This window comes from Apodemus sylvaticus, chromosome 10 (assembly GCF_947179515.1).
Source record: "Apodemus sylvaticus chromosome 10, mApoSyl1.1, whole genome shotgun sequence".
In the NCBI taxonomy this organism is placed as follows: domain Eukaryota; kingdom Metazoa; phylum Chordata; class Mammalia; order Rodentia; family Muridae; genus Apodemus; species Apodemus sylvaticus.
In genome coordinates, this window is record NC_067481.1 from 40,946,878 (window position 1) to 40,973,873 (window position 26,996).

The 26,996-nt window shown below is 42.4% G+C and overlaps 2 protein-coding genes across 2 annotated transcripts in view; one reads left to right on the plus strand and one right to left on the minus strand.

Moving 5' to 3' along the window:
* Positions 1 to 11,345: 11,345 nt before the first annotated feature.
* Positions 11,346 to 12,912, minus strand: Znf830 (zinc finger protein 830). Its single transcript, XM_052196771.1, has one exon. It carries the CDS (start codon positions 12,887 to 12,889, stop codon positions 11,795 to 11,797), a length of 1,095 nt encoding a protein of 364 aa, XP_052052731.1. The 5' UTR covers positions 12,890 to 12,912; the 3' UTR covers positions 11,346 to 11,794.
* Positions 12,913 to 13,016: 104 nt separating this feature from the next.
* The window catches only part of Cct6b (chaperonin containing TCP1 subunit 6B), a 45,379-nt gene continuing 31,399 nt past the window's right edge, over positions 13,017 to 26,996 (plus strand). Inside the window, exons 1-5 of the mRNA XM_052195360.1 lie at positions 13,017 to 13,170; positions 15,734 to 15,797; positions 17,510 to 17,644; positions 22,666 to 22,839; positions 24,154 to 24,257. Coding sequence (XP_052051320.1) covers positions 13,034 to 13,170; positions 15,734 to 15,797; positions 17,510 to 17,644; positions 22,666 to 22,839; positions 24,154 to 24,257 — 614 coding nt within the window. The 5' untranslated portion in view covers positions 13,017 to 13,033. The remainder of the gene's footprint in view (positions 13,171 to 15,733; positions 15,798 to 17,509; positions 17,645 to 22,665; positions 22,840 to 24,153; positions 24,258 to 26,996) is intronic.

Below are 26,996 nucleotides of genomic sequence, written 5' to 3' on the forward strand. Positions count from 1 at the left end.
AAAGAACGTTTTGAGGAGGTCTAGGGAATAGTTAACTACAGTTGAAACTGGTCCGGGAGAGACTTAAGACAAGACAACCCACTAAAAGGCTGTATCAAAGTGGTCTTGGGATGGAGAGAAAGGCATATATTTGAAATCATTTACTTTTAAAACTAGATAGATGCTCAGTTATTTGTTGATAAAAATGACAAAGAGAGACCTGTTAGGGTGTTTCTCAGAACTGGAGAATGAGCTGGGAGAGGCTGTCTGGAGTTAAAGATTGAGTGCTGTTTGCTGTACTGAGGCCAGCTAGATCCTGGTGTTTGAAATGAGGTGAAGTCTTCTCTTAACTTGCAACAGGATAAACCTGGGTTTGAGACTCGGAAGGTCTGGCTCAAGGGCTCCAGTTGAGGAAGCATGAACACTTTGACTGGAGAATCCTAGCCCCGCTGACTTTACCTGTGCTGGCCAGCCCTTTCATCACAAGTCATACAGTGGTTGTCGAGCGCTGGAAAAGTGAGCAGTCTGAAGTGACAGGTGCTGTAAGTGAACGCTGCACACTGACAAGCACCCAACCCTTCCCACAGAGTAAAATTCCTCATTAATAGTAATAGTGCACATACTCCAGTTGTTTGTTGGCCTAATTTTTGATGTGTTGGGTTAAATAAAAGATACTCTGGCCGGGCGGTGGTGGCGCACACCTGTAATCCCAGCACTCTGGGAGGCAGAGGCAGGCGGATTTCTGAGTTCGAGGCCAGCCTGGTCTACAGAGTGAGTTCCAGGACAGCCAGGGCTATACAGAGAAACCCTGTCTCGAAAAAACCAAATCCAAAAAAAAAAAAAAAAAAAAAAAGATACTCTGTCACTCACCTGTTTGATTTTACTTTCTTTGAAATAGAGCATCAGAAACAATGAGGCTGCATGCTTGACTCCCACTGTTACTTCTCCACAGATAGATCAGCACCACTGCATCCCGGATTCTAAAGGCTTTCACTTCTAGACAGGGTTTCTCTGTGTAGCGCTGCCTGTCCTGGAACTCAACTTTGTAGACCAGGCTGGCCTCAAACTCAGAGATCCACCTACCTGCCTCCCAAGTGCTGGGATTAAGGGCATCTGATACCACCATTCTGCCAGCATTTACTTCTAAATGAATGAAATTCATGAGCTAATGAAATCAATGGTTAATAAAGAGTGTTAAACCCCTTAGAAGGAAATTTATTATGTCTTTGTCAATGATATAAGTTTATAAAAGGACTCAGGCCCTAAGTATTTGGTTTGCTTGATTAGAACTACATGGTATCCATAATGATCTCTGACTTAGATCCCCTGATATGAAACATAACTAGATATGAAAACTGACAATTGAACTTTTTCCTTTTCTCTCTCTCTTTCTTTCTTTCTTTCTTTCCTTTCCTTTCCTTTCCTTTCCTTTCCTTTCCTTTCTTTGTTGTAAAAGCACCGAACTTTCATTTAGCATGAATCTAAATGCAGTGATTTTTCTTTTTTTTAGGGGAGGACAGTCTCACTGTGTAGCTGTAGGCTTATCTCCAGCGCAGCAGCCCCTCACCTCAGTCTGTAATAGTGAGGATTGAGGTGTGTGACCCATGCCAAGCTTGCTTTAATAAAAGCAAGGACTGAGCCATCGAGGAGATGTAAAGTGTGGTGAGGAAAATAAAGGTCCAGCTTTCTGCTGTGTGTGTTCATGCACAGGTGCATTCATGCATTTGCAACTACGCATGTGGAGGCCAGAGAACAATCTCAGGTGCTACCCTTCTTTTTTATTTATTTATTTATTTATTTATTTAGGACTCATCCTCTCACTGACCTAGACCCAACAAGGTTAGGCAGCTGGCCATCAGGCCAGCTCTAGGATTACATGCCTTCACACTTGGCTTGCTTGGGTATGTGTGTGTTGAAGGGTGGGGGTGGGGGATTCTAGGGACGTGACCTCAGATCTTCACACTTACAAGGCAGGTACTTATTTCCCAAGCCTTCTCTTTTAATTTGTTCTTAGATTTTTTCATCTGTTTTTTAGTTTTATAATAGCCTTCATATTTTGTTAGATTTGTACCTTAAATTTTCACTCAAAAGGTCTGATGAAATAAGAAAATAAGAAAAATACCTTCCAGGATTGGGTATGGCAAATAAAATGACAGCTATTGATCTGTACAATGTTTGTGGTAGCTCTTTCAGAAAATGTTCAGTTTCTTTCCTTTACACATTCCTATCAGTGTCTCGAATCATCTTCTCAGTCAGGCACTCAGTGCGTACTGAATGCCTACTGTGTGTCAGAGAAAATTCCAGGACTTCTGGATTCCAGCAAATCCCCTTGCCCTCATGGAGTTAACTGGTTAATGTGGGTAACAAAAAAAAAAAAAACCAACAAAATATGTAGGCTATAAAATATGAATAGGTGTCGTGAAGAAAGAGAGGCAGGATCAGAGGCATGGGGCAGTGGAAGGAGGGTTGGAGGTTTTAATAGATGTCAGGGTCTCAGCAACCAAGTGACAGGTGAAGAAGACTCAAAGGAATGGAAGTGTCACTTGCAGATACCTTATTTAGTGCAACAAAGAGCTGCTAGGAGAGCAGCAAGGCAAGCCCTGTGGCTACAGTAGCTCAAGATTGAGAAGAGCAGCAGGTGAGGTCAGCAAGCAGACATATCCTGTAGGGCCTTGCAGGCCATCATAAAGGATTGGCTTTTATTCCAGCCGAGAGGGAGAGCTAATGGATTGTACATGCAGACTAGGCATGATCTGACTTGGGTTTTTTTTGTTGTTGTTTTTTATTTTTTTGAGACAGGGTTTCTCTGTGTAGCCCTGGCTGTCCTGGAACTCACTCTGTAGACCAGACTGGCCTCGAACTCAGAAATCCGCCTGCCTCTGCCTCCCAAGTGCTGGGATTACAGGCGTGCGCCACCACCACCCAGCTCCTGACTTCGGTTTTAACAAGATCTCTCAACTTTAGCTGCTCTGTGGAGAAGGCAGGAGATGACAGGCAGCCAACAGTACCTATGTGAGAAAGGGGGGCAGCTTCACTAGCAAAAGTGAGAGGAAGAAGTAACAGGCTCCTGAGCCCTAGAGCAGAGGCTTTCTAACCTGTGGGTTGTGACCCTTTGGGGGGTCAAATACCAGATATGCACATCAGATATTTACATTACAATTCATAACATCAATATGCAAATATGAAGTAGCAACAAAATTATTTAATGGTTGGGGGTGCTCACCACAATATAAAGAACTGTAGTAAGGGATCACAACATTGGGAAGTCTGAGAACTGCTGCCCTAGAGGATCTGTGGGTAGCCTTGGGCATCTAGAATCTCCAAATATTTTAACATAAAAGTTTTGGCATGAAAACATTTTTGCAAGGAGGACATTGGTCAAAGTCTTAAAGTAATTCTCTAAGCCAAATCAGGAGATACTAAGTCCCTTAGTGATGAGTAATCAGGATATCCCACCCTTGTGGCTACCTAAAACTCCAGTTAACTCCATTCCTTAGACCCTAGTCACACATTCTCCAGGGTGTTGATCCTCTTAAGAGAAACTGGGTTAGAAAGATGGCCCAGCAGTGAAGAGCTCTTGCATGGGACCTGAGTTCAATGCCAGCCCTCACAAAGCAGTCTCTCGAGTGCCTGTAACTCCAGTTGCTGGGGTCTGGCACCCTCTTCTAGCCTCTGCAGGCTCTTGACTCATATGCACATGCACACAAATAAAAATAGGATCCTTCTGTTGTTTGTTTCTGTTTTCCAAGACAGGGTTTCTCTGTATAGTCCTGGCTGTGCTGGACCCACTTTGTAGACCAGGCTGGCCTCAAACTCACAGAGATCCGACAGCCTCTGCCTCTCGAGTACTGGGATTAAAGAGATTTGCCACCTTGCCTGGCTAAACATAGGATCTTAAAAAGAGAAAACAACAGCAAAAACCCCAGAGCAATGTATAGAGTGTGTTTGTTGCTCACTTGGAAGCCACACAGTGCTAGAACAAACACTTCCTGTCTTCCTGGAGAGGGCAGGTACTTGGGAAGTTGATTTGGTCTCAGTGGATTCTGTTTTTAATAAGTTCTGCTTTATGAATCATATAAGTCTCAGGGCAAGATCCGATCTTACACTTTGGTTTGCTTAATAGTCACACAAAAGAAAAACTTTTTTTTTTTTTTTTCCGAGACAGGTTTTCTCTGTATAGCCCTGGCTGTCCTGGAACTCACTCTGTAGACCAGGCTGGCCTCAAACTCAGAAATCTGCCTGCCTCTGCCTTCCAGAGTGCTGGGATTGTAGGCGTGCGCCACCACCGCCCGGCACAAAGAAGTTTTAAAGAAATATGGTAGAGGTGTTTGCCAGGATAAGTATTTAAAAGAGAGCTGCATGCAGGGATATAATAGTAATAATTCAGCTCAGCTCTATTCTTTACCGTCAGAAGGCTGCAGAGGTTGTTTCTTCTACTACTTTCTCCTCCTCCTCCTCCTCCTCCTTCCCCTTCTTTCTATCCACATTCAGAAGGGCCCTTCCCTCCTCAGTTAAACCTCTCTGAAAATGCCCTTAAAGACACATGCAGAGGAACAGTAAGATGGCTCAGTGGGTAAAAAATCACTCGCTGCATATGCCTGACAACCTGAATTGAATCACTAGAATCATAGCAGGAGACAACAGACTCCCACAAATTGTTCTCTGACCTCCATACAAGCTGTAGTAACATGCATGTATCTGCACTCACATATGGAGCAAACACAATCAAAATAATAATTAAAATTAATAAGAAACACCCTTTGGTGGTACTTGAGTAAGAATGTCCACCATAGAATCATAGATTTGAATGCTTGGTCACCAGGGACTGGCACTATTTGAAAGGATGAGAGATGAGGGCTTTGTGGGAGGAAATATGTCGTTGGGCTTGGGTGCTGAGGTTTCAAAAAACCCTGACAAGACCAGTATCGCTCTTTGGTAGTTGACAGAAAAGGAATACTCAGTGCTTATTGTTAGTATTATCGAGTGTTTCTCCTATGTGTGTGCAAGGATGTGTTGCTTCCATCTTTGTAGTGATGATGAGGTAGCCTAGTTTGACAGGTTCCTCTGTCATGTTAGTCACTGGTTTCTGACACTGCCGAACTGTCTGAAGGACTTTACAGGGCTGTTCCCACAACCTGTGAAGAGCCAATGACGAGCAATCTAGGCCAGGCTGAACTACTAGACAGCCCATTATCTGTAGCATAACATTGATGTCTGATGCTACAGATGCCACCTAGGTGTCCCGTAGCAAAGGATCCTCTGGAACTTATGTTTATTAGTGTTTTGCTTGCATTAATGTCTGAGGCTCTCAGAAATCCTGGAACTGGAGTTAAAGATTAGTGTGAGCTGCCACGTAGTTGCTGGGAATTGAACCCAGTCCTGTGGAAGTGCAGCCAGTGCTCTTCATCACTGAGCCACCTCTCCAGCCCCCTGGAACTCCCTTCCAGAGCCCCCACCGAGATGTGAAGAGGCTTTAGTCCAGCAGACCCTGAGACTGGGTCTGTAGGTCAGTGGTAGTGTCTGTCTAGCCAGGCATGATACACTGGGTTTGAGGCTCTGCACCATAAATAAAGCAAAACAGAACCTGCCTATCTCACATTTTAAAACTTCAGTGTTCGTTAAGGCTTGTGCTTTTAAACTTTTTTTTGTTTTGTTTGGAGACAGGCTTTCATGTAGCCGAGGCTTTGCCTGGAACTCATATAGCCAGGGTTGATCTTGGACACCTAATCAGTTTATCTCTACCTCCCCCTTCTGGGATCATATGCCTAGCTTTGTACTTTTCTGTGTGCTTAAATTTCATAATTAAAAATTCCAAGAAAATTATCCTCACCCAAGGCACAAGGTCACGTTCATTACCAACACTTCAATAGTTTTTGGAACTAGAAGTCAAATTCTAAGGTATTTCCCTAATCACATATTAAGGTTTTTAAAGAGGAACTTACTATGTCCTTTGGATGGCTCTAGAAGCTGTGACCAGAGAAGCAATCCTTAACTGCAAGAAAAATCCAGATGAAGAGAGCATTCCATTTTCTCAGTATTACTGTCTTCCGAGTAAGGACAAAAATTGTGGTTTTGCCCTCTTCTTTGCCACGCTGGAATTCTGGTTCTGAATAGGAGTTTAAGCTCAGGGTGGTGTATAAAGCTGCTATAATCTAACCCCGACAGGCAACCTGCCCTACCTCACACACTTCTTTCCATTTACTGGAAGGTACTATTTCCTGAGAAGTCTACGTTTTGCCTGTCTTGGTCCACTTTTTTCTCCTTCCCCAAAGCCAGCTCCCATTTTAAATCTCCTCTTTGCCCACCCCTTGTGCCCAGCCACACACCATCTAACACACAAATATTCAATTTCACTGCACTACTGTTTTGTAGGATTTTTTCCTATCCCCTTCTGTCCTCAGTGGGGCTCATTTGAGGCAGCTTGTAAGGACTATTTACCTACCCCCTTAAGGACATGTAGTCTTATTAAGTAAGGGCTTGGTCTTTTTTTCTCAGTGTCATAGAAACATAATGAGGTAATGAGGGCTTTTGAGTAACAATTGAACTTTTTTTTGTTGTTGTTGTTGTTGTTGTTGGTTTTTTTTGAGACAGGGTTTCTCTGTGTAGTCCTGGCTGTCCTGGAACTCACTCTGTAGACCAGGCTGGCCTCGAACTCAGAAATCCTCCTGCCTCTGCCTCCCAAGTGCTGGGATTACAGGGGTGTGCCACCACACCTGGCTACAATTGAACATTTAAAAAGGACTACTATACTTTGTTAAAAGATAGAGGCTGGGCAACTGTAGCAACATGGACTAAGAGACTTTAGTGGCTAGAACCAAGGCAGACAGAAGTAGAGATTCTGGGCATATTTTAGAGATGGAAAAGGACCTAACTAACGCCCTAGACTTGGAGGGGTGGGAAGGGCATGGGTAATTCCCAGGGGCTGCCTTAACTCCTGGATAGGTTGATGGCTCCATTTGAGAACAGTTTTTTGAAATTCATTAAATTTAGAACATTTATTAAACGTTCTAATGCAGTGTTAGGCAGGTAGGTAAAGAAGCTGGAAGAGGCAGAAAACCACCATTTTAGTTAGGATCTTAACCTATGAATGGAAATCTACTTCTCAAGGACTTAGACAGCAGTGTCATTTACCAGCTCATACAACCCAGACATGGCTTGGGAGAGTGGTAAGGTCATCAAGGTTGGTATAAACCTAGAGCCTTCAATACAAAGGTGATATTTAAATCCACATGATTGGATCAGGTCAGCTGAAGGTGGAAATGCAAGTAGAAACACAAGGCAGACACAGTAAAATATACAAGGAAAAACTCAATGAATCTGATTTTTGTTCCTGTTGAAACGTAAACCTGGCCCGGTGGTAGTGGCGAACGCCTTTAATCCCAGCACTTGGGAGGCAGAGGCAGGCGGATTTCTGAGGCCAGCCTGGTCTCCAGAGTGAGTTCCAGGACAGCCAGGGCTACACAGAGAAACCCTGTCTTGAAAAACCAAAAAATAAAAAAATAAACCAAAAAAAAAAAAAAACAAAACCAAAAACAAAAAGACCTATTCCTGCCATCACAGACATTTAAAAGGACAACTGATGTCCATCCAACCATCATTCCCATTGATAAACTTAATCTTCTGCTGTTGCCAAGTTGCTAGCTAGTTGGTGCTTTTCTTTTCTTTTTTTTTGGATTTGGTTTTTTCGAGACAGGGTTTCTCTGTGTAGCTCTGGCTGTCCTGGAACTCACTCTGTAGACCAGGCTGGCCTCGAACTCAGAAATCTGCCTGCCTCTGCCTCCCAGAGTGCTGGGATTACAGGCGTGCGCCACCACCACCCGGCTCAGTTGGTGCTTTTCTGACAGAAAATTTATTTTTCATTAAGATGATTTTATTCTATATTTAGAATGATTCATAGATTCTCACTGCATCCCTGTGAGGATTATGTATTTTCATTTGATATTTGAGCAAACTGAAGTTTAGAGAGGTGACTCAGCTAAGATCATTAACTACTGAAAGGTGGAATGGGCTCAGGATTCCACTCAGCGTCTAAGGACCTGGGTTCAAAGCTCCTGTACTGCAAAATAAAGTGCAACAGCTTAAACTGGGCTTTGTGTTGCCAATGCTTTGCTTTTTCAGTCCACTTGCTTTATCAGTCCATATTAATCTGGTATTTGCTACTATTAAAGGTTTTAGTTCTAAATTTTATATTTTTCCCCCTACAAGTAGCAGAAAGGCAGCTATTATTGTCATCATAAGTGAAACACATGTGAAAGCATTTCATAACTAAGACACTGGACAAATAAATGTATATTTGAAGGCCAGTTGGGTAGCATTCTTTATCTTCCAAGTTAGGGTGGACTGGTCTGTTTTAAATAGGGAACAGCACAGTTGAACATCAAACCTGACTCAGCTCTTTGAAGTTTCTGGAGCTGCTCACTCCCATAGCTGTTCCTTAGATCTCAAATTTAACAAGGATTATATCCACTGAGCACTGGATATAATCATGGGTCCTTCTCTATTGCTCTTAATAAGGACCACTGAATCAGATTTTGAGATTCTTGGTCCTCTTAAAAGGTATTGATAGTTCATGTGCATCTACACACCTAACATTCCTTATGGCTTTAGAAGAATCATTCAAGAATAAAATGTTAACTAACTGAAGGGCATGGATGGCTGAATGGTTAAGAGCACACGCTGCTCTTCTAAACGACCTGAGTTTGTTTTCTAGCAAGCATGCTGGGTTGCCTACTGCTGTTTCTCTGGTCTCTGTACATACACACACAAATAAAAGCAAATCTTATTTACATCATGACATGTCCAGTGATAAATCACACCTAACCATTCCTAACCTCCCCTGCTACAAGTGGTTAATGAACCTTCTGCTCACTACTTCCTCTGCATGTTCTTTTTTTTTTTAACCTATGTAACTTTTAGGTTGGTGCTGTCCTTTAGGGATGCCTACAGAACATTTCCTCTCTATTTTGGATATAGCAGAATAACTAAAAACATTAAGACTTCACCTGTTCCTAAAAAACTGGTTACGAAAAGATTTAAAATATAATATGTATTTTATTTTTGTGCTTTAGTTTTTAAGAGGTAGGGTCTTATTGTCATATGTATGCCCCCCCCCCCCCCCAAATAACCATTCTCCTGCCTCTGCTTTCCTAGTGTTAGGATTACAGATATGACCCCAGTCCCAGCTTTGTAATGAAAGTGCTCCTACAGATCATCACTCACCTCTCAGCACACCTTTGTTCTTCCTTACATGCTGAAATGACTCAGAATTCTCAGTGTAGGACAGACATCTGAGGCAGGTGCGCTCTTTTTGTGATTTTAATAAAACTGAAATAGCTAATCAGTGGCCAGTTAAGATTTCAGCTTTGAGCCGGGGAAGTGGTGGTGCATGCCTTTAATCCCAGCACTTGGGAGGCAGAGGCAGGGAGAGTTTGAGGCCAGCCTGGTCTACAGAGTGAGTTCCAGAACAGCCAGGGCTACACAGAGAAACCCTGTCTTGAAAAAATTCAGACTATGTGTCATAGGCACCAAGATTATTAATTATGTGTGGCACATACCAAGTCAGACAATGTCTTCTTGGTATTCATACCTAAAAGAAAATCCCAGGACCAGAGAGATGACTTAGTGGTTAAAGAGCACTGACTGTTGTTCCAGAAGATCCAGGTTCAATTCCCAGTATCCATATGGCATCTCACAATGGCCTATAAATTCCAGAGGATCTGACACATTTGCACAGACATACATGTAGATAAAACACCAATGTACATGAAAAAAATCATTAAAAAAAAAACAAACAGAAAATCCTTTGACATCCTGTTCTTATCCCTTCTACATTTTTTCCTTCTACTTCTAGTTACTAAAATGTTAGCTCTCGCCGGGTGGTAGTGGTGCATGCCTGTAATCCCAGCACTCTGGGAGGCAGAGGCTGGCGGATTTCTGAGTTCGAGGCCATCCTGGTCTACAGAGTGAGTTCCAGGACAGCCAGGGCTACACAGAGAAACCCTGTCTGAAAAAAACCAAATCCAACCCCCCCCCCCAAAAAAAAGTTAGCTCTTCCTGAGAAATTTTGCTATTTCCCACCCCCTTAGTCCACATCTAATCAGTCACTTTACTTTTGTAGTATCTACATGATTTCCCAGTTCCTTGTCCTAGGCTCCTTCCATACCATATACTACAACTTGAATAACAACTAATTGTCACAGAATTCTTCCTTTTAAAAACAAAACAAATCCTCCATTTAGTTCCACATTGCCTGTAAAAACCATTCTTTAGAATCCAAGGATTTTTTTCTCCTTCATTTTAGACAAGGTCTCACTCCACAGTCCAGGCTGCATCTCCCTCAGCTTTCCAAAAGCTGAGATGTCTGGTGTGAGGCACCACATCCAGTTCTCAAGGTTTTCTGCTTGGCAGGTGCCCTTACTTATAAAACCTTAACCAGAATGGATTAATATATGTCAAGTACTTAGGATCCTGTCTGGCCTAGGTTTAGAACAGTATGTCTTAGCCAGTAGTAGTAGTAGTAAATTGGAAGATGCTGCATATAAAACACTGCTAATTATCTTCCTTTTTGAACACATCATCCTACAAAGCAAGGAATACCTTAAACTTTCAATAACTAGTATAAGGCAACTGGCATTGCTTTCCCAGCAACTTAAATATCTTCCTGCCATTGAAAGAACCTGTAAGCACAAGCCTAATTTACCACAAAAATCGAATTTCAGGCTCAATGGGGTAGTAATGAAAGGTAATATTTCCTTCATTCTAAATCCGGCTCGGTGGTGGTAGAGTACTTGCCAACGTGCCCATAGCCCTATCTGTTTAACGCCACTTGGGGGCAGGGAGTACAGCAACTACAGAACCTGTTCAAGGAAAACAAAGCCTTAAAAAATATATAAATAGCTTTTACACTTAGGGCAGCTGCCTCTCCAAATTGTATATTAGAATAACCTGTGAATATTCAAGAATATTGTCATCTGGATCCCATTTAGATTTATGGAATCTAAGGTTAGGGCTCAGACTCTATAAAGCTTCATAGGCGATTTGACATTCCATGAACAATCAAGTTTCACAGGTGATATTGGTGTACAACTTAACAATTATTGGTCTTGTCAAAAGAAACACTGTGCTTAAGGAGACTGGACATTGGTATGCTTTTGAAAACACAATGCTCGGGCTGGTTGAAATGGCTCAGTGGTTAAGAGCACTGACTGCTCTTCCAGAGATCCTGAGTTCAATTCCCAGCAACAACATGGTGGCTCACAACCATCGATAATGAGATCTGATGCCCTCTTCTGGTGTGTCTGCACAGGGTACTCACATACATAATATAAATCTTAAGCAAAAAACCAGAAAACAGAATACTCATTCACTGCTTTATGAAGAATATGTGTTTATAAGTAGCCTTCTAAAAACAACCTTCCCAAAACTCCAACCCTTGGAGTTTGGGGCTTGAAAATATATATACATCGAGATCATATAAACATGTGTCTTTTTTATCTGACTTCTTGTATAAATATATACTTAGCTATGTGCAATATTTACAACTTAGATTTTACAACTGAAAAACCACATTAAACCTGTAAAGATGAAAACGTTGGCAATTTGTGGTTATAATTTCAAAAATGTCAAAAACACTTTTACCTCAAACATTTTATAATAAATAGCACCGCAAGCAGTACCACCCCCAAAGTATTACTGCTCACTGGCATACTTTATCCCAACAATTAAGGGTACCCAAGGACAGAGGAACCCAAGAACTTGGACCCTGAACTTTTTAAGGGTCAGTGGAGACGGATGGAAAGTTGGGTCTTCAAAAGCCTTACAGCAAAGCCCCCTTTACCCTCCAGTCCTGAGACAGCAAATCCTGTAATTCTCCTTCATCGTCACTGTCCACATTCTCCTCTTCCTTTTTCTGAAGTTCTTTTATGGTCAAAACCTCTTTAAGTTTGTTTTTTATTTCATCCTGGCGATTCCGCAGCTTTTCCACTCGACGGTAACACTCTATCTGCTCATCAATCTCTCCAATCTGCCGGTCCAACCGTCCCTCCTCATCCTCTTCAGCGACGATAGCTTCAGAGATAGTGTTGACTTGCCTCATCGCCTTCTGAAACTCGTCCCACTCTTTGTCCATCTGATCCTTTGGGGCATCAACCTTCCGGACCTTTGCATCTACCTCAGGGTCGTCGAAGAACCCTTCTGGTAATGCTTCGGCGGTGTTCTCTCTTCTTTCCACCACTTTTTCGTGTATTTCTGCTTTCTCGATTGACCCTGAATGAGGAACTAAGGGGGCTTTGGGAGGATTTGTATTAAAGGGATCGTTTGGCAGCACATTGCTTGTTGTCTCCCTCGGAGAGGCAAGCGAGTGTTCTCTGCCCTGTGCATCGGCAAGATGCTTGCTGCTGTCCCTTTTTTCTTCTCCACCTCCCTCCTCTTCCTCCTCTTCCTCATCTTCATAATCAGGGAGTAAACCGAGTCCAGGTTTACTAGCGGCCTCTTTTCCCGATTTCTCAAAGTTGGCGGACGAGGCTGAGGTGGACGGCAGTACCTGAGGCCCCACGGAGGCCTTGGCTTTCTTGGCGTCTTGGCTTTCCACATCCGTCGCTCTCCTCTTGATGGGCTGAGGTGCAGTGCCGGTCGATGGGCCCTGGGTTGCTCCCTTGGCGCCTTTCAGCTCCGCTACTCTCTCCCGGTGCTGCTTTCCCAGAACATGGGTCTGCCACAGGAGCTCGCTCTTGACCGGGGTGTTACACAGCGCGCAGCTCAACTGCCCCAGACGGTTGTACTTGGCGAATGGAGATTCTATCCTCTTCCGGTTGGTGCTCAGGCGCTGCTTTTCCTTCATCAACCGCCTCAGTTCTTCCTGATTCACCACTCGCTTCCCTGCCGGTGTCCGAGCGGAGGTGGAGGACGCCATGTTTACGCCCGGGGCTCAGGCGATTCTAGCTTCCGCGGCGTGATAGCGTCACTTCCTGTTATGGCGCCGATTGGCCGAAACTCAGGAGTGTGGGCGTGGCGCCAGGGTTCGGAGTCGGCAAGTTTGGGGCTGGACCGTTGAGCCATGGCTGCGATCAAAATCGCCAACCCTGGGGCTGAAGTGACGCGGAGCCAGGCGGCTTTGGCTGTGAATATATGCGCTGCCCGAGGGCTGCAGGATGTGCTGCGTCCCAGCTTGGGTCCTAAGGGCGCGCTAAAAATGTGAGATGCCGCTAGGGCGTGCGGGGTGCCGCGGCTCCCTCTGATGCTGATCAGTGAAAACCTGTGAGCAATGCTGCGACACTTAGACACCCGGTTTCCTCCCTCTCATTCCTGCTCGTAGTGTTCTCTAGTCGAGGAAAAGAACGCCTCCCGGAAGAAAAGACTCCATCAATAGAAGCTGTGACACCATCCTCTTTTCACTAAGATCCACACAGTCTATTCATACTGTGGGTCTCTAGAAACGTTGTTGAAAACGCTTCTGATGCTTCCTCCATCCCACTCCTGTTGGGGGATGAACTTAGCCTTGAGCGCGCGCTCAGCAAACGTTGGGCTGCAGCTCCGCTGCAGTCAGTATTGTTTTGACGTGGCGGAGTGTGGTACTGGCTTTGGAGCTAGGCAGGCATAGGTTCAAATTCAAGTTCCATTATTCTAGCTGCTGGTACTTAGCCAAGTTGTTGCGACTCTGCGCAACCTACAATGCACCTGGAGCTCTTCATGTTTAGTCATCTATTTGGACATATGTTTATTTAGCACCACTTTTTAAAAAAGATTTATTTATTTATTTCATGTATGTGAGTACACTGTAGCTGTCTTCAGACACACTAGAAGAAGGTATCTGATCTCATTACGGATGGTTGTGAGCCACCATGTAGTTGCTGGGATTTGAACTCAGGACCTTCGGAAGAGCAGTCAATGCTCCCAACTGCTGAGCCATCTCTCCAGCCCAGCACCACTGTTTTACGAAGGAAGAAGAGTAGGGGAGATCAAAAGGTCTCTTGGGAAAGAGACACCCCGAGAGGAATGAGCAAAGTAGCATTAATAGTAAACGAGTCCGCTTTAACATTAGATGCTGGAAAAACAGATGAGATAGTTTCTGTTCTTTCCAAAAAAAAAAAAAAAAAAAAAAAAATTGTGTGTATATCTGTCTGAGTTAAAGTGCATCATGTGTGTACAAATGCCCCAGAGATCAGAGGGTGACAGATTCCTAGAACTCAAGTTATAGGCAGTTGTAAGCCATCTGATATGGGTGCTGGAGACCAAGCTCAGATCCTCTGCAAAAACAGTAAGTGCTTTTTAACTGCTGAGCATCTTTCTAGCCCTTGAGATGGCATCTGTTCTCAAAGTGACATGACAGTGACAAGTATGCCAATTGTGTATAGATGCTAATGATTTTACAGAGGAAAGGGCCCAATTACTGATGATCGAAGGAGAAGTCTCTCAGATATCAGGGGATGTTTGATCAGAGTTGTAGAAGAATGAGTGACAGGAATCAAAGTCTCCCAATGGTGTAAATCCATCAGAAATAAACATTATAATTCCTTAGGGGAACTGAAATGCCTTAGGGGACTGTGGGAATAATGGTCGATGGAACACGAGAGTTTGGGAAAGGCCAAGTATGTTACTGCTAAATTACCTGGATTTTTATCTTGAAGATGGTAGAGAATATAACATCTTTGAAGGATTGGTGATCAGGAAACTGGATCCCATTGCCTTTTAGAAAGACATAGCATGGAGGGTTGATTCAAATTAGGAGACAAGATGCTGTCTAAGCAGTCTAGGGAGGATAACAATAAAATTGGTGAGAAGAGGTCCAAAGGCATTCTAATTGTGGAATCGACAGAGCTTGGTGATTTAATAAATGCAAAGGATTAGACAACTAAATTCAGTGACTGAATCATGACATTCACCAAGATAAAAACTTAAAGTAATTTGTAGATTTGTACTGTTTTTTAAAATGATTTATTCATTTATTATATATAAGTACACTGTAGCTGTTTTCAGACACCCCAGAAGAAGTCGTCAGATCCCATTATGGATGGTTGTGAGCCACCATGTGGTTGCTGGGATTTTTTGAAGTCAGGACCTTCAAGAGCAGTCAGTTCTCTCAACTGCTGAGGCATCTCTCAAGCCCCTGGTACTCTGTTTTATAGTTTTAAAAAATATTCATTTTTATTATGTATACAATGGGTTTTTTGTTTTTGTTTTTGTTTTTAGTATTTTTGAGACAGGGTTTCTCTGTGTAGCCCTGGCTGTCCTGGAACTCATTCTGTAGATCAGGCTGGCCTCTAACTCAGAAATCCACCTGCCTTTGCCTCCTAAGTGCTGGGATTAAAGGCATGCGCCACCACCGCCCGGCTACAATGTTCTACTTGCATGTATGCCTGCATGCCAGAAGAGGGCACGAGATCTCATTATAGATGGTTATGGGCCATCACGGAGTTGCTAGGAATTGAACTCAGGTTCTATGGAAGAGCAGCATCCAGTGCTCTTAACCTCTGAGCCATCTCTTCAGCCCTTTTTATACTTTTAATTAGCCAATGTGTATAACTCACCAGCTGCCCTTTAAACCCACAAATGCTCCATTTGGAATGCGATTACAATGAGGTCATCTGGTCAACTAATTCCATGAGATGCAAGTGGCAGTCACTACCACATATCACTCCATGGTTCCATGTCCAGTTTCCAAGCCCAGTCATCTGTTTTTAGGACCACGAATGGCAAGAACTCGGGGTGTTCTTTGCTTCTTGACTGGTATAGTTAAGTACCATTGTTCTTTCTACAGGCTTGTTTCCGGGGCAGGTGACATCAAACTCACCAAAGACGGCAATGTACTGCTTCATGAAATGGTGAGCTAATGCTATTTTTTCATTTTCTTTTCTCAGACAGGATCTGCCTATGTAGCCCTGGCTGGCCACACATTCACAATCCCCACTCCCTTCTTGCCTGCCTCAGCCTCCCAAGTGTTGGATTCAGGTATTAGATACAGTGCCCAGCTGCTGCTGGCTTTGATAGATCATATAAGCCTTAATTTAAAAAAATGGCAGCCGGGCGGTGGTGGCGCACGCCTGTAATCCCAGAACTCTGGGAGGCAGAGGCAGGCGGATTTCTGAGTTCGAGGCCAGCCTGGTCTACAGAGTGAGTTCCAGGACAGCCAGGGCTATACAGAGAAACCCTGTCTCAAAAAACAAACAAACAAACAAAAAAACCATATACAAAAAACAAAACAACAAAAACAAAAAACAAAAAAAAATGGCACGTGGGCTGGGAATGCAGTTCACGGGTAGAACACTTCCCTAGCACTGCAAAACTCTAGGTTCAGCACTGGGGTGGGAGGAGGTACACGGCTTCAGGTTTGTTTGTTTATTGCAGGCTGGAGAGATGACTTAGTGATTCAGAGCTATTCTTCCAGAGGACTTGGGTTCAATTTCCAGAACCCATGTGGGAGCTCACAACTCTGTACTCCAGTTCCTCATATAAGCACACATGCAGGCAAAACACCAATACACATAAATTAAAGAAAAAAATTATTTCAGCTGGGCTTGATGGTACATGCCTTTAAACCCAGCACTTGGGAGGCAGATCTCTGAGTTTGAGGCTATCCTGTTCTACAGATCAAGTTCCAGGACAGCCAGGGCTACACAGAGAAACCTTTGTCTTGAAAAAAAAAATTTTTTTTTTTTTTGCAATGCTAGAGATTGAACTTTGGGCCCTCATATGCTAGGCAAGTGTTCTTTACCACTAAGCTACACCTTCAACCTTACAATTTATAATTTTAAGGATTTATTGACTTTTAAATTTTATGTGTATAAGGGTATATCTTTATGAGTGTATGCTGCAAGTATGCTAGTACCTGCAGAGGCCAGGAAAGCATGTCAGATTCCCTGGAGCTGGCCTTAAGGCAAATGTGAACCACCTCTGGGTGCTGGGAACCAAACTCCACTTCCTGGAAGACCAGAACATACTCTTAACGGCTAAGCTATCTCTCTCTAACCCAAACATTTTTCTTTTTTTTTCCTTTACTTCTTTTTTTTTTTTTATTTTGATTAAAGGCCTGCCCCAAGACCACCTGACCACAATTTGTATTTTTAAGGTTTCCAGCTAAATACTTCAGTCTTGAGATATGGCTGTTGGATTAAACCTCAAAAGAATGATTTTTGGCTGTTTTCAAATGTTTATAAAGTCTGATAGCTTAGGGAGACTTACAAATTAATATCTTTTTCTGAGCACTTCATTATAGACTCTGTAATCATGCAAAAAGAAAAAGTCCTTTGCAGTGTTCATAAATATATTCCTCTTAGAGATTGAAGGGCTTAATCTCTTCTTGGAAATGTCATTGCATTTTGAAGCAAAGATTTTCATACAATGTTCAGACCTCATTAATTCTCAACTTTAGAACTTTGGATTTGACATTTTCTAAATGTTGATAATGCAGACCTTGTAAGCATGCGGCTTGCTGTTTATTTGTTAATTTTACTGTTGACCCTTGGGCTGTCTCAGATTTAGTGGCTTTCTTCATCACGGTTTCTGTCCTTTTAAATCTGATGTTTACCTTTTCCAGCAAATTCAACATCCAACGGCTTCTATCATAGCAAAAGTGGCGGCAGCCCAGGACCATGTCACAGGCGATGGCACTACCTCAAACGTTCTGATCATTGGAGAATTGCTAAAGCAAGCTGATCTTTACATTTCTGAGGTATTAAACTTTCACACAGAGCAAATTTTGTTAAATTTAATTTTAGAGAATAAGAACTAATTTTAATTAAGATAACCTTAGGAAGTTGTAAATGGAAAGTGCTTTTTATTTATTTTTGGCAAAGTAATGGCTTTTATTGCAATTATATACCTTTAAAAATATAAATTATTTAATGATATATGGAAAGGTTAAAGAGAAACCTCCGATGTACCCATGAATCCTGCTTACAAAAACAAATGTAACTAATAAAAGTTAAAACAATATGTTCTTCCTTTAAAAGTAACTGGGGAAAGATGGCTGGAGGGTTTTCACTTTGTGAGTGCCTTTTTCTAGTCCCTGTTTCCTAAAGCACTTAGCTGAATCCTCTCTTCCTCAGCCTGTGAAATCATCATTCACATTTCTGTCTGTACTGTTATTTAACTGTATTCTTTTCTCAACATTAACTATGTCTTTTCTACAATTATTTGAATTTTCTGTCTTCCTCAGAGACTATCTCAGCAAAGTATAACCTGGTGGAGGTGGAGATTCTGGCTTCTTTGTTTTCTGAGAATTATCTATTCAGTGTCTGTAATTTACTCACTTAGATTTAAACTTAAACCGTGGAAACAACCAAAACTCACTTATACAGATATCAATGATCATTATACATAAGAGAACGGTGTGTAGTCTGTGGCTGGTAAATTTAAAAGGTCAACCACCCATCAAGTACACAGGTCCTTTTGATCTCTTAGCTCTTCTGCTCACAATAAGGCTTCATCCTAAAATGAATCTTGAAGATAAGACCATCAGAGGAAGCCAGTGCTACTTGTTTTTCTTGGTAAGACTCAGCAGGTGTGGGTAAGATAAAGAAATTCTTCCAGCTACAGCATATGAATTCTTCCTTGGGCCAACCTTAGTCTGATGCTCATTTTAAACTGAATACCATTGTCAGAGGAATTGATTAGGCTAATTTAGACCCCACTGCTTGAGCTAGGATTAGTGTTCCCCTAAAGCACAGATGAAAGAGGTGTGCTTCCCAAGAATTAGGGTTGGGGGAGTAAGGAAGGAGACTGGCAATTGTGAGATGTGTGTGTGTGTGTGTGTCTGAACAATGATAAAATGAAACACAGGGTATGATAGAAATGCCAGGAAAGCATGGAGATTCTAAATTAGCCTGCAGTAGTCAGGAGCTTGAATACAAAGTCTTCAGGATGGGATGTGAGGCACATGGTGTTCCAGGCTGAAGCCCCACTTAGCACTGGTATAGAACCACAAGCACTTAGTATTACTGGAGTTGATGGACGTGTGTGATAGGGAAGAGGTTGTGGGAGAAAGTGGAAGACGGTCTCTGAGGGTGAGGAGCACCAGCAGGTCAGGAAGCATGCCCTTTATTGTTGTAGTGAACAGGCCAAAGACCAGCATATTAATGACTGATGGGAAGAGATTGGCATTTTAAATATCTGGGAACAATGTTAATGAGTGCACAGTCAGAGGCTCTCCTAGTAGTCCAAATGAGTGATTATGAGAACTGAGATAAAGGAAATTTTTGCAAATGGTAATAATAGATAGCACAGGTTGGATCAGAGTGTTGGGTCTTATGGGTATAAGTCTTGGCTCCATTTCTAAGCAGTAAAGCCAATGTAAGACAAATTGCATTATCTGCATAGAGCAGTAATAATGCCCACTTTATACTGTTGTTGAGAGGATCAAATTAAATAATTCACATAGAGCCCTTAGAACTATGCCCAGCACAGATGTCCACCCTTTAAGTTTTCTAGGAGTGGCGTAAAGAAATGATGTGAACTAACCATGGTTCATGTCAGCATTGACAATGTTGTGCATTATTTTACAAAATGAGCAATACTGTGCAGGAGATAGCTTAGTGGGTAAAGTGCTTGCTGTTCAAGTGTGAGGACCTGGGTTCAAATCATCGGACCCTTGCCAAACTAGGCATGGCAGCTTATGCCTGTAACCCCAGGGCTCCTACAGAGAGTCAGGCAGAGAGAGGAGAATGTCCTTGGAACATACAGCAATAAAAGATGCTGCCCTGAGCAATGTGGAAGGCGAGGACCAACACCTAAGGTTCCAACGTCACCTTCTGACCTCCGCCCTGATGCTCTGGCATGCACATTCACCAACCTCCTCCAGCACACATAAAAGACAGAACACAGATAACTGCACCAAAAGAGAGAATAAAGAGTGCTACCACTTCTTTTGTTGACTGTTTCGAAGACATAGGACTTTGTTCATCCTAGGGAACTGACCTACCTCTGCACCACATCCTCTGTCTCAACGGCATTTGAAAACCTTTAATTTTGCAAGCCAGGCATGGTGTCCCATGTCTGTAATTCTGGGACTCGGGAGGCTGAGGCAGAGAGATGGCACCTTGGAGGGCAGCTTGAGCTCATAATGAGACATTGTCTCAAAAAATTATTTTGGTTAGAATTTTAGGTCCACAGAAAAATTGCAAGAATATTACAAAGAATCACCAGGGTTATAAGTGCATTGCTGCACCTCTGCTATGCTGTCTGTGAGTCATAATTAATATAAGGTGTCTAACGTTTTCCAAATGGGTGAAAGTTGCAACTGTATCCTAATTTTTTTCAGTGACTCTCTCTCTGTGTCTCTCTCTGCCTCTCTCTCTCTCCCTCCTTCTCTCTTTCTCTCTCTCTCTCTCTCTCTCTCTCTCTCTCTCTCTCACACACACACACACACACACACACATGTTTATTTTTGGTTTTAGACATGGTTTTACTATGTATCTCAGTCTGGTCTCAAGCTTGTTATGTGAGTGGAGCTGACTTATTTTTTTGAAAATTTTAATTTAATTTTTTAAAATTTATTCACTTTACATCCAGCTCACTCACCCCCTCTCACTATCCTTCCCCTCACCCTCTCCTTCTCCTCTGAGCAGGTAAGGACCCCCTAGGTATCTCCCCACCCTGGTACTCCAAGTCTCTGCGAGGATAGGTGCTTCCTCTCCCATTGAGGTCAGACAAGGCAGCCCAGCTAGAAAAACATATCCCATGTACAGGCAACAGCTTTTGGGATAGCTCCTGCTCCAGTTGTTTGGGACCCACATGAAGACCACACTGCATATCTGCTACATTTATACCGGGAGGCCTAGGTCCGGAGGCTGACTTCTGATTCACTGCCTTCTTGCCCAGTTTCCTGAGTGCTGGTGTTACAGCCATGTATTCCCAGCTCTTAGCGTATAATTTTTAGAATCACTGCGTTCTCATATAGAGTCACTATATGTATAAAATTAATCTTAACATCAACAGTTCATGAATGTATGTAATCCAGTCTGCAGATTTCTTTCAGATTCCCCATTGGTCGTAAGTGTCTTTTACAGAAAAAGGACCATCTAGGTCAATGTGTTGTGTTGAGATGTCAATGCCCATTGAGTCTCCTTGAAGCTGAGGCAGTTCCTGAAGTGTCTTTAATAGTCTGTGGCATTGCTACTTCTAAAAATTATACTTATTAGTTGTGTGGGGGGGTACATGTGGAGGTCAGAGGTCAACCTAGGAGAGTCAATTCTTTTCCTTCACTATGTTGGTCCGTCTTCATGGCAAGCAACTTTGCCTTCTGAGCCGTCTCACTGGCCTACTTAAAAGCTATTGTAGATTTATTTATTTTTATTTTACGTATGTGCATCTTTTGTCTTCATGTATGTATGACAAGCAGGTATTTGCCTGGTAACCTTGGACTTCAGAGGAGGATATTAGATCCCCTGGAACTGGAGTTAGGGATGATTGTGAGCCACCATGTGGATTCTGGGAGCTGAACCCAAGTTGTCCACAAGAGTAACAAGTGCTCTTAACTGCTGAGCTGCCATCTCTCCAGTCCTAACATTACTCTTTTTTTTTTTTTAATTTTTTTTTTCCTTTTTTTTTTTTTTGGATTTGGTTTTTTCGAGACAGGGTTTCTCTGTGTAGCCCTGACTGTCCTGGAACTCACTCTGTAGACCAGACTGGCCTCGAACTCAGAAATCCGCCTGCCTCTGCCTCCCAGAGTGCTGGGGTTACAGGCGTGCGCCATCACCACCTGGCTTAATTTATTTTTTTATTTTTATTTTATTTTTTTGAGATATATGTTTCTCAACATAGCCCTGGATGTCCCAGAACTCACTATGTAGACTAGGCTGGCCTTAAACTCACAGAGGTCTGCCTGCCTCTGCCTCATGTCCTGGAACTAAAGGTTTGTGTCATCATGCTTGGCTGACATTGCTACTTTTACGTTGCACAGGCCAGTTATTTTGTAGAAAGCCCCTCACTTGGTATTGTCTATTTCCTCATGATTAGACTCAGGTTATTGATTTTGGGCAAGGCTACAACAGGAGTTCTGTGGTGATCTGAACGTATTCTATCAGGGGCATAGGACGACTGTCCTGCACATTACTGTGATATGCTTTTCTCAGTCTGTTCTGCCCTGTCCCTCGGCATTGAAAGGAATACCATGTGCCTAGATGTAGTTGTAGCTTTAGAAAAAAGACTTTGTTATGCCTTGCACTCTACCACACATCTTTTATCTCAGCATTAGGGAAGCTGAGTCAGGAATTTGAAAATGGCCTGAATTATGCATGTAGCAAGACCCTATCTGCAAATGAATGAATGAATTTATAGTTTTGGTTTTTTTTTTTTTTTTTTTTTTTTTTTGTACTTGCAACTATTCTGTGAGCTTATTACTAGGCTCCAGCTCGACTGCTGGAGCAATGGCTCAGTGGGTCCCAGCTCCCACATGGTAACTCAAATCCATCTGTGAGTCCAACTTCAGGGGATCCGACCCCCTCTTCTGACCTCTGTGGGTGCCAGGATGCACATGGTACATATATGTGCACACAGGCAAGATATTCACATACATTTTAAAAGATTATTTCAGATATGAAGTGTGAGAAAGAGATACTTATGAATGACACATTTATGTTAGTACCATCACTGTGAGCCACATTATTTTTAACATACTTCTTACTCGGAGAACATAACAACCTTTTACTCTGCATGGCTTGCTGTGTAATTTGTGTATTTATGTTGCTACATCAGGGCCTGCACCCTAGAATCATAGCTGAAGGATTTGATGTTGCAAAGACGAAAGCACTTGAAGTTTTGGATGAAATTAAAGTACAAAAGGAGATGAAAAGAGATATCCTCTTAGATGTGGCTAGAACATCCCTGCGGACGAAAGTTCATACTGAGCTGGCCGACATACTAACAGAGGTATGTGATTAAACTGTCATCTTTCTGGAATAATTCAGGCACATGGTGATACTTTTCTTTTTTTCTATAAGACAACTAAATATGGCACATGACTTCAGAAATATATGTAAACAAGAAGGCAGGCTGGCGAGATGCCTTGGTGGTAAAGAGCACTGGCTGCTGTTTCAAAGGACCTGGGTTCAATTCCCAGGACCCACATGGTGATTCACAATCATCTCTAACTCCAGTTCCAGGGGATCCAATGCCACCTTCTTACCTCTGAGGATACCTCTGGGTGTGGATAGTACACAGACATACATGAAGACAAAGCAACCATACAAATAAATTAAATTTAAAAACCACCACCAACAACAATTTAAAACCAACAAGGCAAGCATTTAAAATTCAATTGATCACAACAATGTTTTTAACCGTCCCAAAGGTGTCACAGTAGCAATTACCTGTCTTGGAATTTGGAGGGAATTTAGCTTCCTGTGGCTTATCTCTTGTGAAACCTCTTAGACAGTGTATTTGGCTAAACCTAGAAGTCCATATTTGATGATATCAGGTGACACATGAGCAGGCCATTTTGGCAGTGCCTTGTCATTAGGGTTCCTGCTTTAATGAGGCATGATTGAATATATCTATATATCTATATCTATATATCTATATATCTATATATCTATATATCTATATATCTATATCGATCTCTCTCTCTCTCTCTCTATATATATATATATATATATGTATATATATACACATACATATATATGATTCCCATCTGGGATGTGCATGTTTATTTGATTTACTTCTATTTTTTTTTGTTTGTTTTTTTTGGTTTTTTTTCCGAGACAGGGTTTCTCTGTGTAGCCCTGGCTATCCTGGAACTCACTCTGTAGACCAGGCTGGCCTCAAACTCAGAAATCTGCCTGCCTCTGCCTCCCAAGTGCTGGGATTAAAGGCGTGTGCAGCACCACCACCCGGCTCTTGATTTACTTCTAAAAGTAAACTATATATGGAATAAAGACAGAACTGCCTGGGTAGTTCCAGAAGACTTGTTTCAGGCGGTTATCATTTGGTTGATATTGGTGTTGAAACTTGAAATGAGGAAGTCATAATAATGGAAGTCACAGGCTTTGCCATATGAAGGAGAATGCTGCATTATTAATTTACTTTAAGAAACACAAGTGTGCCACACACAAGTGTGGTACTTGGTGACCATGCCTTTGACTCTGAAGCTTGAATCGCTTTCCCTACCTAGTCTGGTGATAGGTCACTTGGACCAGGAGTTTCTTTTAGTCCAGGTACTATGCCTCTTGTATGCTTCTCTTTCAGGCTGTGGTGGATTCTGTCTTGGCTATTAGAAGACCAGGTATTCCTATTGATCTCTTCATGGTGGAAATCGTGGAGATGAGGCACAAGTCAGAAACAGACACACAGTAAATAGCATAAAATTTACAATTAAAAATCCCCCTTCCCCATGTGTGCACAGGACTGTGTATGCGTGTGTGCATGTCTCTGTGTGTGTCTATGTGAGTATGTGTGTGAATGTATGTGAGCAAGTGTGTGTTGTGTATGTGTGTGTACACCACAGCATGTTTGTGCTTATGGAAGTTACATGATGGCTCGAAGGTCTCCCTCAGTGAGTTGTGAATCCCAGGAATCAAACTCAGGTTGTCCTGTGTGTCACCTGCCGGGCCATCTTGGCAGCCACACTTTGGCAATCCATAAGTTCTGAAAATGTTTGGCGTTCATTGATTTCTTACTCAATGGCAGTGTATTCATTTCAACACAGTAGTTAGCTACAGTGAGCCTGTCCCTTCTAGGTGCTACAATGAGTAAGCAGAACACTCTCCTCAGAAAGCTTACATTTAATCAAACTAGAGAGTGAAGCACAATCACCTGTGCAGGTCTATAGCCTTCAGAGAAAACCATTCTAATAAGAAACTAAACTTCAAAGCTAAAAGTCCTCTAATGAAACAGGATCTAGCTATGTCAAGAGAGAGAGAGAAAGAGAGGGAGGGAGAGAGAGAGAGAGAGAGAGAGAGAGAGAGAGAGAGAGAGAGAGAGAGAGAGAGAAAGAAGGAGAAAGAGAGAGGGAGAGAGAGAGAGGGAGAAGGAGAGGGAAAGGGAGAGGGCAGGAAGGAGGGAAAGAGGGAGGGAGGGGGAGAGAGGGAGTGAGAAGAGAGACAGAGAGACAGAGACAGAAACAGAGGGAGGGAGGGAAGGGGGAGGGAGGGAGGCCTTGGAGGTTTCATTGCAGCTACAGCACAACTGAGGAGAAAAAGCAAAAGGCCGAGGCCAGGGGCTAACAGAGGCCATGAGGACAGTTCTTTAGCATATTTAGTTCTTTAGAATATTTGACTCCAAGTCTATGTAAATACAAAGCAAGAGATCTCTCACCCAACCTCTGATTTTATCCTTCTCAGTTTTCAATCTAATTTCAGCCTTACAGTTCTTCTCCCTGTCTCCTCCTCTTCAGCCTCCTCCCTACAGAGAGTCTTTCTCATATTTGAGACCTCACTGGGTAGCCTAGACCTGGATGTGAGATTCTCCTGTCTCCCAACTGCTAGGACTAACCTACATTATTCTGAAGCAAATCTTGAAATAATATTTCACTTTTGTGGTAGTTTGAATAGGAGTGGCTGCTTGGCCCACAGGGAGTGGCAGTGTTGGTGAGGCCTGTTGGAGTGGGTGTGGCCTTGCTGGAGGAAATGTCACTGTGTGGGGGCGGGCTTTGAGGTCTTAAGAAGCTCAAGTCTGGCCAGTGAGTCTTCTCCTTCTGCTGCCTGGGGATCAAGATGTAGAGCTCTCCTCTCCTTCTCCACACCATGTCTGCCTGCACGCTGTCATGCTTTTTGCCATGACAAAATGGATTAAACCTCTGAAACTGGAAGCCAGCCCCAATTAAATGTTTTCCTTTATAAGACTTGCTATGGTCATGGTGTCTCTTCACAGCAATACAAACCCAAATTAAGACATCTTAAAAAATACTTTATCTAGAAATAGATATAAATATTATCAATATTAATGAATATACCTTTAAAATAATATTAACTCATTAATATATTATGCATTTAATTTATACTTCAATTTTATTGTTTGGGTTTTTCAGTGAATTAATTTTGATTAGTATGCAAACACTATCTACATATTCTATTTACAACCTACACCATTTTCTTAGAATCTGTTAGGTTTTCCACAAACTTTTTGGAAAATCAGTATTTCTAAGAATTTGTCCATCTCATCTGAATCTTCAAATTTTGGAACAAACTGGTCCTAAAGATCTTGTTTGAAGGATTTCCCCACCCCCACCTCCATTCTCTCTTCCCACAACTTCTCTCTTTTTACTCATTCTGTTTGTTTGTTTGTGTTTTGTTTCCTAATGCCCTTTTCATTAATGTTTGGTTAAGGGGTGGGGGTGGGATGGGGGGTTGCCTTCTCATTAGAATACATTCAGGCTGTTCCTTTTTAGTTGTCTGCTTTTGTAAACAGTATTTGAGGCTTTCAGTTTTCCTCTGTGTAGTCCTTAACCACCACCCTTTTTACTTGGGTGTGGCTTTGAGGCCGGCTTGGCTTTCACTGCGTAACTCAGGCCATCCTGGGACCTCTGACCCTCCCATCTCGGCCTCCTGAGCGCAGTGATTACTTACAAGCATGTGCAGGTTTTTTGTTTGTTTATTTTTGTTTGTTTGAGACAGGCAGCCCTGACTATTCTGGAATTTGCTCTGTATACCAGACTGGCCTCAGACTCACAAAGATCCAAAGTGCTAGGATCAAATGCCTGCACCACCATCACCCGGCAAGCTTGTGCTTTGTGACTTTTAAAACATTTTCTGTTTTTTTTTTCCTTCTAAAGATTTCATTGAAGAGTGGTTTGGGTATAACAATACTATCTTAAGGGGAAGCTTCCCCTTAAGATAGTATTAGATAGAGAGAAAAAATCTCTCTTCTGGGATGGTCACATTCAGCTGTTTTCTTTTTTTCAAAGTTTTTTTTTTTGTTGTTTTGTTTTTTTAAGATTTATTTATTATATGTAAGTACACTGTTGCTGTGTTCAAACGCCCCAGAAGAGGGCATCAGATCTCATTAAAGTTGGTTGTCAGCCACCATGTGGTTGCTGGGATTTGAACTCAGGACCTCTGGAAGAGCAGTCAGTGCTCTTAACCGCTGAGCCA